The sequence below is a fragment of the Bos indicus genome, chromosome 3, assembly GCF_029378745.1.
Source record: "Bos indicus isolate NIAB-ARS_2022 breed Sahiwal x Tharparkar chromosome 3, NIAB-ARS_B.indTharparkar_mat_pri_1.0, whole genome shotgun sequence".
Taxonomy (NCBI): Eukaryota; Metazoa; Chordata; class Mammalia; order Artiodactyla; family Bovidae; genus Bos; species Bos indicus.
In genome coordinates this window covers 110,156,770-110,173,195 of record NC_091762.1, presented here as the reverse complement: position 1 = coordinate 110,173,195, position 16,426 = coordinate 110,156,770, and the positions used below count along the sequence as shown (strand labels likewise).

At 46.1% G+C, this 16,426-nt stretch overlaps 1 protein-coding gene across 3 annotated transcripts in view; it reads left to right on the top strand.

Annotated features, from left to right (window-relative positions):
• The first annotated feature begins 3,614 nt into the window (after window positions 1-3,614).
• AGO1 (argonaute RISC component 1) overlaps window positions 3,615-16,426 on the top strand; it is a 35,212-nt gene continuing 22,400 nt past the window's right edge. Inside the window, exons 1-8 of one of the 3 annotated variants that reach the window (XM_070786846.1) lie at window positions 3,615-3,844; window positions 8,816-8,999; window positions 11,335-11,455; window positions 11,899-12,080; window positions 12,480-12,616; window positions 12,841-12,975; window positions 13,198-13,285; window positions 13,947-14,094. In XM_070786846.1, the coding sequence (XP_070642947.1) occupies window positions 3,820-3,844; window positions 8,816-8,999; window positions 11,335-11,455; window positions 11,899-12,080; window positions 12,480-12,616; window positions 12,841-12,975; window positions 13,198-13,285; window positions 13,947-14,094 (1,020 nt within the window). In that variant the 5' untranslated portion in view covers window positions 3,615-3,819. Of the gene's footprint in view, window positions 3,845-8,815; window positions 9,000-11,334; window positions 11,456-11,898; window positions 12,081-12,397; window positions 12,617-12,840; window positions 12,976-13,197; window positions 13,286-13,946; window positions 14,095-16,426 lie in introns of those variants that run through there. The other 2 variants (XM_019957856.2, XM_070786847.1) reach the window with 2 other exon arrangements.

Here is a 16,426-nt window from a genome sequence, read left to right as displayed (position 1 = left end):
TGCTTTTTCTATGATCCAGTGGATGTTGGCAACTTGATCTCTGGTTCGTCTGCCTTTTCTAAATCCAGCTTGAACATCTGGAAGTTCACGGTTCATGTACTGTTGAAGCCTGGCTTGGAGAATTTTGAGCATTACTTTGCTAGCATGTGAGATGATTGCAATTGTGCGGTAGTCTGAGCATTTTTGGCATTGCCTTTCTTTGGGATTGGAATGAAAACTGACATTTTCAGTCCTGTGGCCACTGCTGAGTTTTCCAAATTTGCTGGCATATTGAGTACAGCACTTTCACAGCATCATCTTTTAGGATTTGAAATAGCTCAACTGGAATTCTGTCACCCCATGAACAGTATGAAAGTGAACCCCATGAAAAGGCGAAAAGATGGGCCACTGAAAGATGATACATATGTTAGGATTGGTTAAATTTTATATTTTGTATATGTGTAGTTTACCTCTGTGAATGATACCTTAATTTTTAAAAGTCTGCCAGTTTCATCTTTCCAAAGTAGAAGCTGACATTTATTAATTGCATTGTTCATGATTTCTGATTTTTAAAAATTTTCCCTGAAGTAAGAAATACATTTTATTATTGATAAAAAGAAATGGTGTATGCTGGAAATGTTGGTGATTTATTTCCTGATAGAAGGGTATATGATTTTATGTTTATTATACTACCTTGATTTCATTGTCCCTAGGCTGTTACATAAGTATTTTTAAAAAGAAAGCATTGATGGAGATACAGTTTTTTTTTCTTAAGCCATTCTTATTGTTTGGGGGCCAGAAACTCTAGGTTCTGAGAGGGTGTGTAAGTGGAAAGACCTGAGTTTTGGCCCACATAGTAGAGGTGCTTGGGTGTGAATTAGCTATGAATTGAGATGCAGGGATTAAACTGGAGACAGAAGGAGCCAGTAGCTTTCTGGGAAGGTACATCAGGAATTACTGGAAGAAGTTTGTCTGCATAAAAAAAACAAGATGCTGTCTGGAATTCCTTTATACTCTACTACTTTGCCTAGCCAAGAGTGAAATCCTTGATAATGAAGACACTCTGCAAAAAGACCCTCAGGCCAGAGCCAGGCTTGACTTCACTAGCCACTTTGGAGGTGGATCAGAATAGTGACCAGTGCCTTTCCACAAAGTTAAGGTGCCTTTCACGGAGTGAGGCTTGGCATTTAGAACAGGAGATTCAAACTCTTCTTAAGAATGCTGAGCTTCCAGCTTAGTTACACCAAGGCAAAGACTTTGGTGTTTCTGAGGATGTTTTGATGCCTTGATTCAGATCTTTCTGGATTTAGTAATCATTCTGGGCACTGCTTGTGTGAAGCACTAAAGGGAGACTGAAATGCATCTTGACATAGTCCCTGTTTTTAAAGAATTTAGAATGTAGTACAAGAAGCAGACAGTAATTATGGGAGCAGCCAGTACTTTGCCTGCATTCTTCTAGGTAATGTCCTAAGCTTTTATATGTATTAATAATAGTCCAATGAGGTAGGTACTATTTTCATCCTCTAAAATGGAGGAGGAGGAAATTGTGACATGTGTGTATGCTAAGTCACTTCAATTGTGTTTGACTCTTTGTGACCCTGTGAGGCCACAGCCTGCCAGGCTCCTGTGTCCTAGGATTCTCCAGGCAAGAATACTGAAGTAATGGCCGCATCAGGGTTGGAAGCGAAACACTGTGGCTCTGGAGTCTTTGTTCTTAACTTTATCTTGTAGAGCAGTAGTTCTCAAAGTGTGGTCCCCCAGGTCAGCGGCATCAGCTTCATCTGGAAACTTATAAGAAGCATATATTCTTTGGCTCCTACTCAAGAGCTCGGAGAAGGCAGTGGCACCCCACTCCAGTACTCTTGCCTGGAAAATCCCATGGATGGAGGACCATGATGGGCTGCAGTCCATGGAGTCGCTAAGAGTCGGGCACGACTGAAGTGACTTAGCAGCAGCAACAGCAGCAGCAAGAGCTACTGAATCACAAATTCTGGAGGTGGTGCTTAGCAATCAGTGTTTAAACAAGCCCTTCAGGTGGTACCTGCTGTTGGAGAACCTCTCCTAGAGAAAAGCAAAAAGCATACTATTATGAGAAGTGTCAAAAATTAATCTTCCTAGTGGGTAGCAACTGGGTATGGCTTCTCTTCTTGAGTTCGTAGCATCTGGTGTAAAGTAGGCATCAAAAATACAGATGGATTCATACATATGAATGAATATATGGAAAAGTGATGTTTGAGCTGGGTCTCTTAGCACCTATCAGTTGATGCAGACTGAATAGGAGAAATGTTGGTAGAAACTGTGAAACTAACAAGGAGGTGACTGTGATACTTTTGTCAAGATATGCTAAGGGTCTGCATCAGCACAGGGAGCCATCACAAGAATGTCAGGAGATCATGTGAGCAGGTAAACAGGTCAGGACTTTGTGAACTGCTGTATAGGGTTAGAAGCAAGGGAGAGAGAGAAACTGTCATTTCTGGGATGAAGGTGCCCTTTGTAGAGACAGGAGGTATAGGGCAAGCACTTTTGTGGGAGGAAAGATGAGTTTGGTTTTGAACTCTTTAAATTTGAAATGCTGGTAGATCCAGGTGGAGCTGTCCAGCAGACACTTGGAAATGAGTCTGAGACATGGTTAGAAATAGAGATTTGGAAGGATAGTTAAGCCATAAGAATGGATGAGACCTTTAAGCAAAAAAGTGGAGAGTAGAATGAGAAGACAGCTAGGTTTGAAAACAAGGTGAACACTTTTCTAATGGATCAAAAACAAGAGGGGGGGCTCTTGAAGAAAACCGAAAAGGACTTAGGCAATAGGAGACCTCAGAAAATGCTGAAGCCAAATAAAAGACTCAAAAAGGAAGGAGAGGCACAGTGTCAGATGCTGCAGCGAAATAATTGAAAATTATTCTTTGAATTTTGACACAAAAAGTGTTTTAAGTGACATGGTGAGGTCAGAAGTGGATTGACTGAATTCAGGCGTGAGCTGTAAGTGAGAAAGTGGAGACAGGTGCTTCCCAGCCCATAGGTAGAGCTCAGTAGATGCACTTAAGTTGAGACGGTGACATCTTCCAGGGTAGGCAGCGTCTCTTTCATATCTCTGGTCTCAGCGCCCAGTACTCGGCCTGGAAGAGAGGGTGGCGTCAGTGAGTTCAGTGACTAGGGACGGAGAAAGGCTTCGCGGAGGCAGTCGCTTTGCAGCCGAGGCTTGAAGGATGAGGGTGATTGGGAGGAGAGGTGGGAGGCAGGGCCCCTGGGTGTTGGGGCTCTCGGAGTGTGTGAGGGTGGCCTGGGAATGAGGTGGCAATGTGCGCGTGGCTCTGTGCGAATGGGGGGAGGTTGTGTGTAGGCTTGGAGGAACATGTTTGGGGAAAAGACAAGGCCGGAGGCTGCTGCGGGGTGGGGGTGGGGGGTGTGTTGTCCTCCCGCCCCGCCCCACTTACGCCACTGCGCGGTTCCGCGGCGCCTTTACCGGAGCCCTCCCGCCGGGCTGCATGGCAATGGGTGACCGCCAGGGGCCGCTGCCTCCGGTCCCCGGTGCCCCCGCCCCTCTCCATTGGCCTTTGTTGCCGTCGGAGCGCCCCGTTTGACTCGTTCCCGTCCGCCCCCTGGGCCTGGCGGTCGCGCCTGCGCACTGGCAGCTGGCCGGGCGCTCGCAGGGGGAGCTGCTGCAGGCTCCGCGGCGGCGGCGGCAACGGAGGCTGCGGGGGCGGCGGCGCGAGCGGCCGGGCTTGGGGGGGCAGCCGAGCCCGGCCCGGGAGCCCAGGCAGCAAACGTGCGGGGTACCTAGGCCCCTCACGCTGGACTCCACAGTCTCCGGGCCGCCTGATCTCCGCACGGGTATATGGGATGGAAGCGGGACCCTCGGGAGCAGGTAAGGGCCCCCAGGAGCGGGGACGGTGCATGCTCCAAGGACTAGGGGACTCTCGCGTGAAGAACAGGATTTCGGAGTGAGGAAGGGTTTCCTGAGTGGGGAACGGGGCTCTTCTGGGATGGGGGGCCCAGTTTGAAGGGGGCTGTGTGCAGTTCCGGGGGAAACCTTGCGAAGGGAAGCTCTGAGACGGGGGCCATTTATCAAAGGAGCCTGTATGCACTCGTGGAGGTGGGAAGTGCTTTGGAAGAAGGGCCTGAACGCACAGGAGGACTCCTGGAGGTACCAGGAGGCCTTGGGAGAGGCCCGGCAGGTGGCAGGGGGCGGGCTCCAGGTGTCCAGGAGAGGGGGGTCGACACAAATGGGCCCAGAGCTGCCGCATGCCCTGGGCGGGGGCTCAGCCGGTATGGGTTGGGCTGGGTTGATGTCTTTTGGGAGAAGGCGCCAGAGCTGGGCTGTGAGCTCCGCCCCAGCCGGGCCTGACGTGGGGGTGAGGGTCAGGGGGCAGTGGGTGGGGATCCAGCCCTGGGATTCCCCCCCTTAAGTCTGGGAGCTGGAGTGGAGGCGCCGGAGCATGCGCGGAGGCAGCTGGAAGGGGCTGCCCGATGTGGTGGGGGCGTGGCCGCCCGAACCCCACTACCCCTAATCCCGCCAGGTTGACTTGGTAAAAGGAGCGCGCTGATGGGGTGTAGTCTCTCTTAGGTTATACTAGCAGGACACAAATGGAAATGGGTCCCTTCCCCATCTTGGGGGTCTTTGGCTTGGCTCTGAAACCTTCAGTCTCAATTTGCCAAGAATAGGTTGAGGGAAATGGACAAGTTTCTTCTTCTGCCACTAGGATGAGGAAAGACATGGGAGCAATGTTTTAGGTTAGGGACAGGTCCTACTTGAAGACAGGCCCTAGAGAATGTATTGGTTGCTGAGGGACCAAAGCCAGGACCAGGTTTCCGTAGAAGGGATTGTTTGCCTGGTTTGCATGTTTCTGGTTCAATAGCGAGCAGAGTTGGGATCTTTTAATCCAAGGATAATGACCTCTCTATTTGAATGTTTCCTGAGTTGACAGCCTAATCTTTCTATGCCTTAATGTTTTTATGGTTGCTGTCCCCTACTGGGTATCTTTTCTTTTTGCTCTCTCTACTCCCCAGAAATTGTCAGAGCCATGTTGTTAGACCCAGCGTTGTCAGGCTAGCCTTTTGTCATATATAAGTTGTGTGGGGTACGGGGAAGTTTATAGCCTTCATCATAGTGTGTCCCAGGTGATAGCCTTAACTTCTCCTTATTCACAATCAGGAGAAAAGGAGATTAGAGGGGAAACTGAGGCAGGGCTGTCCCAAGAAGGCCAGAGTCCCTGGATGGGGTGAGGGTGGTGGCACCTCCTGTGTTCTGGGTGTCTTATCTTTTTGGTGGGAGGAGCAGTCTGGACCTGGGAATCTTTTAGATCTTGTCTCACTACTTCCATTTGATCTGGAGGGGAGAATAGAATTTCCATTTGGGACATGAATTTTATTTCATTTGGGACATGAATTTCATTTCTGGTTGAAGCAAGCATCTTTGTCTTTTATACCAGATCTTATACCCTTAAGGAAATAACTCTTGCCAACTCATTCAAGTCATTCATTCAGTGATCTTTTAAGTATTTAGTGACTACTTTCACCAAGATGGAAACAACCTTGTAAAGGCTGTATAAGCCTTAAGGTGGAATGCAGGGGGCAACCAACTTCAGAAAACTATTAATACTTCCTTTTCTCTTAGGCTGCTCTCTCCCTTCCATGAACTCTCTTGGTTTTCTGGGCTAGAGACTACTTGCAACAACCCCTGGAGCTAGAGTAGTAGGACACGGAAGTCCAGATGGGTTGATGGGAGCTGGCACCCATACCAGACTGCTTGTGATTTTATTCTGATGAATTCCTAGTGGTCTCGAGAGTGATGAAAAAATTAACGTTTTGTTTTTGGTTGTTGTTACAATAAATAAGCTTCTACGGAAGGAACTAGAGCCTGGTATCTGGAGTTGGCTGTAGCCTGATGGGGCAGGCTTTACCTCATCAAAGGGTGTAATTGAAATTCATTCTGGAAGCTGTGAGTAGAGGGATCCCATAAGTGCCTCCTTCCTAGGCTAGGACTATTTTCTTGGAGGTTGGAGGACATAGTACACAAAGCAGTGTATTGTTTCTGGCTTCACTGGGCTCAAGGCCAGATGTGCCGTCTGTGCTTAGGTGTGTTTCAAGCACATATACTGGACTAGGAGCTCCTAGAGGGTGGAGTTGGTGTCTGATTTATCTGTGGAACCAACTAATGTCTAGGCCTTGACACAAGTACATCTTTATTTTTTGAATTGAGTCACATTCCATTGTGAACATAAATGGTTAAGTACATTGTATGGCTATCTAATAATTTGTGTGTACTTAGTGTGTGGATAAATTCTTTTTGAAGAGTTTGTCCTCTTCCTCTTCGCTTACTGGACAGCTAACCCAGCCTTGAGTTTGTCTTTTGAATGGGTAGTCTAGCTTATTGGTAGCTATGTGGGCCTCAGAACTGCAGGGAAGGGGTCCCTGAGCCAGGCCTTTCGGCTGTTACTTTTCCTTCCCAGGGCTGGTTGGGGATGGGGGAGGGGGAGTGTCCTTTTCATAGCCCCTCCCTCCTTGCTTTTGTCTGCAGAGGACGGCCCCGCCCCCTTCCCCCAAGGCCCAAGCTTTGTCCTCCGTGCTGGGGCCCTCATCTGCATCACAAAGTGGCCGTCTGTCCCTGTCTGGGTCTGAAGGGAAGTGTCTCCCTTTCTCAGACTAAAAGCTGGGGGCAGGGTGGGGTTGGGGGAACTTTGTACTGCCGTAAGACTTGCAGGAGGATGGGGTGGGAGAGAGGTTCTCTCTTCCTGCTGCCTTCCCTAGTTTGGGTATGAAGGGGAGGGTGGGGGCCTCCCTGTTTTCTCAGAGCCTCCTAGGAATGGAGGGTGCCTAAGGCTAAGCCTGGTGTGTAGTCCTATTTCTGAGGAAGAGAAGCCTCTGAGGCTAGAGTGTCTGTCCCATCCCCCATCATTTCTACCCAGCCCCTAGCTCTAGGGGATGTCTTTCTCCCAAGACTCCAAACAATTATTCAGCCTGGGAGGCTAAGGAGGTGAATGGAATGTAAGAACTTGGGGAGGGGAAGGGTATCTCTTACCAGCTACTTCCTCTAGGGTCTTGTTTGTTCTGAGCTGGATTTATAATTGTTTCTGAGCAGTTTGCAGGTGTGTGTGCGTGCGTGTGCGCTTGTGCTTGTGTGGTCTTTGTGGTCTGTCTACGGTTCTGTTTGTTAATTGGTTTCTTATCTGTGTGTTGAACACCTCCTGTATGCCAGACACTGGAGATTCAGCAGTGACCAAGGCAGATACATACAGTCTTTGTATCTTTGAAGAACTCACAGTCTAGGTTGGTGAGGGGTATGTGTACGAAGGTAAACTGTCCAGGTCTAAGTATGTGTTTGGATGTGTATGTCTGACTATGGCTTGTATATAATGTCTGTCCAGCTCTTTCTACAGTTGGTGGCCAGGGGCTAGTAGTTAAGCTTTTACTTCCCCAGGTAGCTGTGTTCTGAAGGCCTTTTCTCCCCAGGCTGGGCCTCCATTTCTCTAAGTTTCCCTGTAGGGTAGGCTTGACCAGTGGTTAGAAGGAGACACAGCAGTTAGCTCTGGGAAGCATGCCCCTCCTTGAAGGGGTCTGACCTCTTCCTGACCCCCCCAGCTGAGGATATGCCCCATCCCCCCAGCCTGGCCAACTGTGAAAGCAGATCTCTCTGATAATGGGAGGTTCTCGGCTGTTTTATCCCTCTCTCCTCCCAACTGGGCTGGTCCTCTCTTGGCCAGGACAATAGTAGATGTGGACAAAGGGTTCTCTTAGGCAGTTTTCCTTTTGTCTTCCCTTTCCTCTCAAGCTAGAAAATAAAACTAGGGGCAGCAATCAGGCTGGTGGCAAAAGAGGAGAAAGTAGTGGGAGTTGGCCCAGCCCTAGCCCTTTCTCAGGGGCCTCTGGTGTCTTAAAATTGACCCCTACTGCAACTGTTGGGGCCCTCTGTGTGGAAGGAGATGTGGGCCTGGAGAATCTTGTATTCTTCCCAGAGCCAGTAATCTCATCTTCTCCAGCATGATAATTGCTGCCCCTCCTTCCTAAGTCCTCTACTCTAGCCTGCTCTTGCCTTAGTCACCTATGTTTAGCGGACCTTCATTCCCTAGATTTTTCTTCTTTTGAACTTTTGCTTCGTTCTCTCCCCACTAGCAGCCTTACTTCCTGCCTAGGCTGTCAGCTCTAACCTATCTTGCCCCAGCCCCTATTCCAGCCTTTCCTCCTTCCCAATTCAAGAATTTTTCTGCTGTGACCTCCAGTTCTAGCCTCTGTAGCAGCTCCCTGTGTCAGCCTCTCTCCTTTCCTTGGTCTCCAGAATCTGTCCTGTTAGCCTTTTCTCCTTTTCCAACCTCAGCCATTCTGTTGCCTTAATCTTTTCCCAGACATTGGCCTTCTTCCTTGCTTGTTGCCCCACCCAACCCCTTTCCCTGGCACTTGGCCTTCTTTAGGTCTTCCTCCTGCCTGCAGTTGGAGGAGCTTTAAGGTGATGCTTTTTTGTGTGTTCAGGATGGTGATGAGTGAAGTGAGCATCTAGCTGACAGGTAATAGGGTCTGCTGGGTACCTGGTGGAGGCAGATGTCTCAATCTAGTAGAGGAAAGAAAGAGCCAAATTTAGTCCCTTTATTTAACCTGTAATAGGAAGTTATTATGTACTCACTTGATGAATTTAAGATAGATAACAAGGGTAATTTTCCTAACTGGAAGGAAAAAAAAATGGCCTGGGTTTTAACCAGTGGAAGTCCTCATTCAGGTTGGGTAGGCAGGAAAGAGGCTTCCCCTACACTCTGCTGCTCTCATGCTAGGAAGTCTTGTGCTTTCTCTGATCTGAGTGGTAAGGAGATTACCAGACTTTACCCTCACCAGGCTTTCTGTCTTGTAGCTGCAGGCGCCTACCTGCCCCCCCTGCAGCAGGTGTTCCAGGCACCTCGCCGGCCTGGCATTGGCACTGTGGGGAAACCAATCAAGCTCCTGGCCAATTACTTTGAAGTGGACATCCCTAAGATTGACGTCTATCACTACGAAGTGGATATCAAGCCAGATAAGTGTCCTCGCAGAGTCAACCGGTAAGTGATGCACATTTAAGCCATTAAGTCAGGTAGTCCTTGTTTTCCTGAGTCTCACAGCCTTAAAAGAATCCAGAGAGGTAAAAGAAAAACTCGTTGAAGGTGGTATCACCAAATTCAAGAACGTTTTCCAGGAAGAGATTCTAACTTAAGGTAAATGTTGAAATAGATCACTGGATTTGGCTATTTGGAGACTATTGATAACCTTTTGCTACAGCTGTTCCAGTGGAGGAGTTGGGCTAGTAATCTAAGAGTAAGTTAAGGAATAGGGGCTTCCCTGGTGGCTCAGTTGGTAAGAGTGAGTTAGGAAATAAGTGGAAGGTGATGTGGTAGGGATAGTGAGAGCAGATAGCTTTTTTCTAGATAAGTTGACAGTGAAGCATGGGAGAGAAGGAATGTGTTGGCTTGAGAAGATTATAGGGCTCAAGCCTGCTGCATTTCATTGTTTGTTGAAATTAATAAATGAAAAATTTTTAAGAATGAGACATGGATATGTTTATAAACCAAGAAGGAGCTAGTGTAGGAGAGGTTAAAGGTACAGGACAGAGAGAAAAGGAATGAGTGGGATGTTCTGGCCAAGGCAGGAGGACATACAGGATACACAATTTGAGGAATTAGCCTTAGAAGAAGTAATAGTTCTTCTTAAAATTAATTTATTTTGTTATTATTTGAAAACTATTCATGCACAGTATAAAAAAAGTTTTTAATATTACAGAAAGAGTAACAGTGAAAAATGTCTCCTATTACCCTGACCTCCAGTCCCCTAGTCCCTTTCCCCAGATGCATTTGTTATTACCCTTCAGTACACTTCCAGATATTTTTCTATACATATACAAGCATATCTGTATACAAACATTTTAAAACACGCGGAATACAGAATCTTATACATCTTGCCCTGCACCTTGCTTTTTCCATTGAGCAACGTACTTTGGAAAGTGATACATATCAGTACCTACAGGTGCCTCATTCTTTATTATAAGATATTTAATAATAATCTCTTCAGGAGCATCTAGGTCAAGTCTAAACTTTTGCTACAAAAATGAAACTCTGTAGACTATTAATAGAGATACATTTTTGCTCTCAAATATGAGTGTATCTGTAGGATAAAGTCCTAGGACTAGAATTGCTGGCATAGTACATTCACCATTTTTGAGGTAGTGCCAGTTTTTGTTTTGTTTTGTTTTTAAGGTAAGTTATACCAATTTATATCCCCATTAGTAAGGTATCCCCCCATATCTGCACCAATTCGATATATTGGATTTTTTAATCATTGGCATTCTGGTAAGTAGAGAATTATATCTTGGTCTGATTTTAAATTGTATTTCTCTAATGAGTGATGTTGAACATATTTTCAGATACTTAAAAATTTATACATAGAAGGGATATTTCAAGTGTGAGAGGAAAGAAAAAGGAAAGGCTTGTGTATATAAATGTGTTTGTTTATATGTCTGGAAACTTGAGGGTGGCCTTGCCTTCTACACTGTGTTCTTTTCAAAATTATAAAAGATGCTTTTTGATCTGAGGTAGGAATGGGTGCTATTGTTCCGGGGGTAGTGGAGAAGGTTTGCCACAACCTACGAGGATGGAAGTGATCAGAGTTAAGAAAAAGATTGCTGGGCAGCACCGAGGCCTAATTGACATTGAAAGCATGTGTTTACAGTTGGCTTCCAATAATATTCTCAGTCTTTTTATCTGGCAGTATTCAAGATGTTTGATTTTGAAAGTGAAGAGGTCAGATGGGTTGGGATTTTGAAGGATAGATGGATATTCTGGAATCTAAATACAGAGGACAGGAAGTGAAATCAAGAAAGAGAGAATAATGGAGAGAAAACAGGATGGTAGAACTAAAGGCTTCAGAGAGAGATGGAAGAGATGAAGTTCTTCTTCCACACTTTATTCCTATTCCAACTCAGGCTTCTTCCTCTACCTTTTTTGATTATCCATTTATCAGCCTGGATTTTTGTTCCTGATTCTGGATGGACCCTGAGATTAAGCTCTTGTCCCCTCGGCTTCCTCTTTTGTTCAGAAGGCACTCACAATCACCCTTTTGGGTCCTTTGGAGCCTTGGTGATCCAAGGACCAAAAATACCACCTGACAGCACGTTAGAGATGTAGAACATCAGACTTAGCTCTAAATCTGCTGAATCAGAATCTGCATTTTATATCTCCAGGTCATTCATATGAAGCTTGAGAAGCACTGTTATAGAGATTAGTAGCTGGTAGGACAGAATTAGTAGCTGGTAGGTAGATGGAACATGGCCTGGACTTTAAATTAGTTCTAGGAGTTTGAAATAGTAGTCTTTCAGCTTCCTCTGGCCTTTCCCATTCTCCACAGGGAAGTGGTGGAATACATGGTCCAGCATTTCAAGCCTCAGATATTTGGTGACCGCAAGCCCGTGTATGATGGAAAGAAGAACATTTACACTGTCACAGCACTGCCCATTGGCAATGAACGGGTACGGTTGAGAGTCATGCTGGACCTGTCAAGGGTCTGGGGAGGGACAGAGCTCAAGTAAGCCTATTTGGAGTCTGATGTTCGCACATCCCTTTCATTGTTTGTGCTGAGAAAGTGTGTTTTAGGTTGAGGAATGGGTAGGTGCTTATGTTTATTTAGCCTACTGTATGTCTGTCTGTGTCCCAAACAGACTGAGATTAGACTTAAAATAGACCTGAAGGACTTCCTACTAAGTGTGTTTGAGAGGGGCAGAGAGATACACTGAGCCAAGATGGCTGGAGACTTAGGGGCTGGATTTACTCAGAAGTCTTCACTGTGAGTCCTTATCAGCCTAAGAAGCAGATTCTTGGCAAATCTTAGGGGTTAGGGACAGTAGGGGCAGGGCAAGAACATTGAACTGTGGGAAAGCATTGGAAATCTCTCACTCCTTCCTCTTTCCTGAAGGTTGACTTTGAGGTGACAATCCCTGGGGAAGGGAAGGATCGAATCTTCAAGGTCTCCATCAAGTGGCTGGCCATTGTGAGCTGGCGCATGCTGCATGAAGCCTTGGTCAGTGGCCAGATCCCTGTTCCCCTGGAGTCTGTACAAGCCCTGGATGTAGCCATGAGGCACCTGGCATCCATGAGGTACTTGGTGTAGTTAATATCTGGGCTACTAGTGGTGGCAGAAGTGTATGGGAGGAGGAGGGAAGTGAGCATATATTTTAAGGTCCCGCAGTATGCCTTTCAAATAAAAAATTCTTTGAAACCCTACTGTATGCCAGGCAAGTGTGCATATACAATTAGGTGGTACAAAGCTTTGGTCCTGTCCCTTTTAGTTATTTTTGGACCTCACCCCATCTGTCTCTGCAGGGCAGAAAAAGGGTAGAGTCTTGTACAAGGTCAGTCACACAGCTAGTAAAAGATGAGAGCTGGAATTAAAGCCCTGGTGTCCTGCCTTCCAGGCCAGGGCTCCTCCGTGCCCAGGATGCCTCACAGGGTGGGGGCCTGTGCCCGAGGGACCAGTTCTCTGCCTGTCCCTGCCAGGTACACCCCTGTGGGCCGCTCCTTCTTCTCACCGCCTGAGGGCTACTACCACCCGCTGGGGGGTGGGCGCGAGGTCTGGTTCGGCTTTCACCAGTCTGTGCGCCCTGCCATGTGGAAGATGATGCTCAACATTGATGGTGAGTGGGGAGAGCTATGGAGCCAGGGGCACCCTGAGTCCAGTGACCACACTCCCAGCCTCATCCCTCCCAGCTCTGTAACCACACTCCTAGTCTAATCCCTGCAGCCCTGGGAGCCCTCCCCCATCCCTATACCCTATGAGGAAGAGGGTGTAAAGAGCAGTGCCTCCCTTTATTCTGGAAGACAGAATCTGAGTTGAGCTGTACCTACCCTGTCCCCACAGTCTCAGCCACTGCCTTCTACAAGGCACAGCCAGTGATTGAGTTCATGTGTGAGGTGCTCGACATCAGGAACATAGATGAGCAGCCCAAAGCCCTCACGGACTCTCAGCGTGTGCGCTTCACCAAGGAGATCAAGGGTGAGGACCCAGCCAGGTGGGGAGGGGAATCAGTGCTACTTTCTCGTGTGCGCTTCACCAAGGAGACCAAGGGTGAGGACCCAACCAGGTGGGGAGGGGAGTCAGTGCCACTTTCTCTTTAGTTCTAAAAGGAAATCCCCTTGGGATATATTCAGGCGAGAGGCCAAGCCTGGGCACATGAGCAACCTTTTCCAACTCTGACAAGCAGTGTGTATATCCCAGGCCTGAAGGTGGAAGTGACCCACTGTGGACAGATGAAGAGGAAATACCGCGTGTGTAATGTTACCCGCCGCCCTGCCAGCCATCAGACGTAAGTTGATGGGCTGCTAAGCCATACCACTGGTGGAAGAGGGCCACCAGGAAGATATTTCAACATACTCCGTTCACACTCTCCATCCCCCAACCTGGCCCTGAGGATGAGCTCTGTGTTTGAAGATAAACTGTAGGAATTTGGCATCCCTCCCCTAACATTCCCAGATCCATTGATAGAGACTCTCCCTACCATTTTTACCTTCTTGGTCTCTACCTTTCCTTCTTGGACTTTTACTGTAGAGCAAGTGTCTCCCTGGCTTCTTTCTCAGTTCTATAAATGTTAGAATCTCTCTGAACTTACTCCTGAAAAAGAAAGCTGAGATCCTGGGTTAGACCTTGGGGAAAGTTGTCACTGATTTCATCTAAAATCTTCACTTCATACTGTGCTGGACCATGAGTGACTACTGTTTGTCAGACTTCACGCTCAACATTAGAAATACAGATGAATCAGATACGATCTGACCATTGTATAACTTGTTTTTCAAATCTTTGGCTTCACTCTTGGAGCCCTGTGTTGCCTCTGCTTTCCTATGAGTGGCAGGAGTGTTCACAGAGGCTGGAAAGGAATGAAGTCAAGTCTGGCTCCATGCATGGTTATAGGTCTAGAAAGGTGTTATTGAATGCTGGACTATGACACCTCTTTCCCTTCCCCCAAACAGGTTTCCTCTGCAGCTGGAGAGTGGACAGACTGTGGAGTGCACAGTGGCCCAGTATTTCAAGCAGAAATATAACCTGCAGCTCAAGTATCCCCACCTGCCTTGCCTGCAAGTTGGCCAGGAACAAAAGCATACCTACCTGCCCCTAGAGGTGAGGCTGCCGAGTAATGGCCGGGCTGGGGAACAAGCATTGTACCTGCACACAGATCGTCAGAGGTCTGTTCTTCCATTTATAGTCTCATCATTTTAAGGCTTGTAAAAGTGATATTCTGAGAGGTCGTTCTGTGAAACGCAGTCATCATTCTTAACTGCTGAATTCTTTACTTCCGTCCTGCTCTCATGGTTTTTCAGGACTTCCAGGCAGAGGCAAAGCTGTATGTATTTACTGTTTAATAAGTAATCAGTTCATTCAGGACAGAGATTTCAGATACCTGCATGCATGTCCTTTATTTATTTATTTACTTATTCATTTCTGTATGGCTTTATTTATAGTTGACATACAATAAACTGCACATTTTACGTGTACCATTTGATGCGTTTTGACATCACTACAATAAAGATAATGAACACTCTGAGATACACTCATGTCCTCTTAATTTCTCTTTCCCTATCTGGAGCTGGGAATCCTAAATAACCTAAATGTACAAATGTACTTTATTTTACAGATATTGGAGGTGAATGTTACCTGTAATGGAAATCCTATTTCCCCAGTCATCAATGCATTCCTTTTGAAAAAGTTTTAACCAAGATTTGTCATATTTTTATGCTTCAGCCAATCTTTGAAATTCTACAATTAAAGAAAGAATAGTAATGCTCTTTAAGTCATAGAATGCAAATGAAGAACCACTAGTCTGTATTTGGTTGTTATACACTAGCCATAATGTTTAGGCCTTCCCTGTTGGCAGCCAGAATGTGTACTGAGAACCTACCTCTGACTGCTTCACTGTCTAGTCCAGTGCTGCTCAAAGTGTGATCAGCAGACCAAGAGCATAGTTATTACCTGAGAGCTTGTATGAAATGCAGAATCTCAGGTTCCGCCTAGGCTTGCTTTATCAGTATCTCTTTTTACAGAATCCAAAGATTGTGTCAAATATGAATGTTTATGTTGACGAAGCACTAGCCTAGATTACTGTCTTATTCTCTTCTAGCAGTGGGGGTCAGATATCTGGGGGTCAGATATCTGGGACCTAAACCTTCTGTGAGCTTTTGGGATTTCAGAACTAACCAGAGGAAGTTAGGCTGAAGGGAGAAAGAAGAGATCCCCAAACCCAAGAACTCTGACATAGTTAATAGCTGCTGATGCATAGAAAATGAGATGAGGACAGCATGTTCTCTGAGATGTAAGCAGAAGTCTTTAGGGACAGTTCCAGCTAAGTGGATAGGCTTTAGGTAATAGCTATTGCAGCTGAGATCTGTTAGCAAATTGACATGATTTCTGTTTAAACAATAGTTTCCATGGTGAATAACTTATATAATGACATATTTTGATTTTTACTGTTGCTTGTTTATTAACAAATATTTATTGAGCTCCTGCTAAAGTCATATACTCCTAGGTGCCAGGAAGGCAACAAGAGAGGCAGGGTCCTTGCTGTCATGGAGCTTAAAATCTAAAAGGGGAAAATAGACAAATTAAGGTAGTTTCAGATGGTGGTAAGTGTCATAAGGTTGAGGTGAGGTGAGGTGAGGTGAGGTGAGGTGAGGTGAAGTCACTCAGTCATGTCCGACTGAGCTGTAGCTCAGTGGGCTGTAGCCTACCAGGCTCCTCCGTCCATGGGATTCTCCAGGTAAGAATACTGGGGACAGTCATAAACTGGAGGGGGTTGGAGATTCACTTTAGTTTCTGTGGTCAGGGAAGGCTTCTTTTAGGAGATAATTTGAGCTGAGTCCCAAATTATGAGATAGAACCAATCTTTTAACAACCTGAAGGAAGAACCTTTTAGGCATGAGTTTAATAGCAAGTACGTAAGCAGCAAAGAGCTTGGATATTCTTGAGAGAGTTAGAAGGACGTAGTGACTGACATGTAGTTTATGAGGAGAAAAGTAGGAGATGATTTTGGAGAGAGGTACAGGGTCAAATCATATAGGCTATTGTAGGTGATATATTTTTTTCAGAATAGCTTTATTGAGACATAATTCTCATCCCATAAAGTTTGCCCTCTTAAAATGTACACTTCAGTGGTTTTTAGTGTATTTACAGAGTTGCATAATCATTACCATTGTGTGATTCTAAAGCATTTTCATCATCCCTCAAAGAAAGACCACACCCATTAATAGTCACTTACCATTCCTTTTATCCTCTGCACTAGCCCCTACTAATCTCTGATCTGCTTCTGTCTTTATGGATTTGTCTATCCTGGACACTTCAAATAAATGAAATTATATAATACATGGCCTTTTTAAACTGGCCAGTTTCACTTAGCGTAATGCCTTAAAGGTTCATCTATGTTGTAGCGTATGTCAGAACTCCCCTTTTAAGGTTGAAT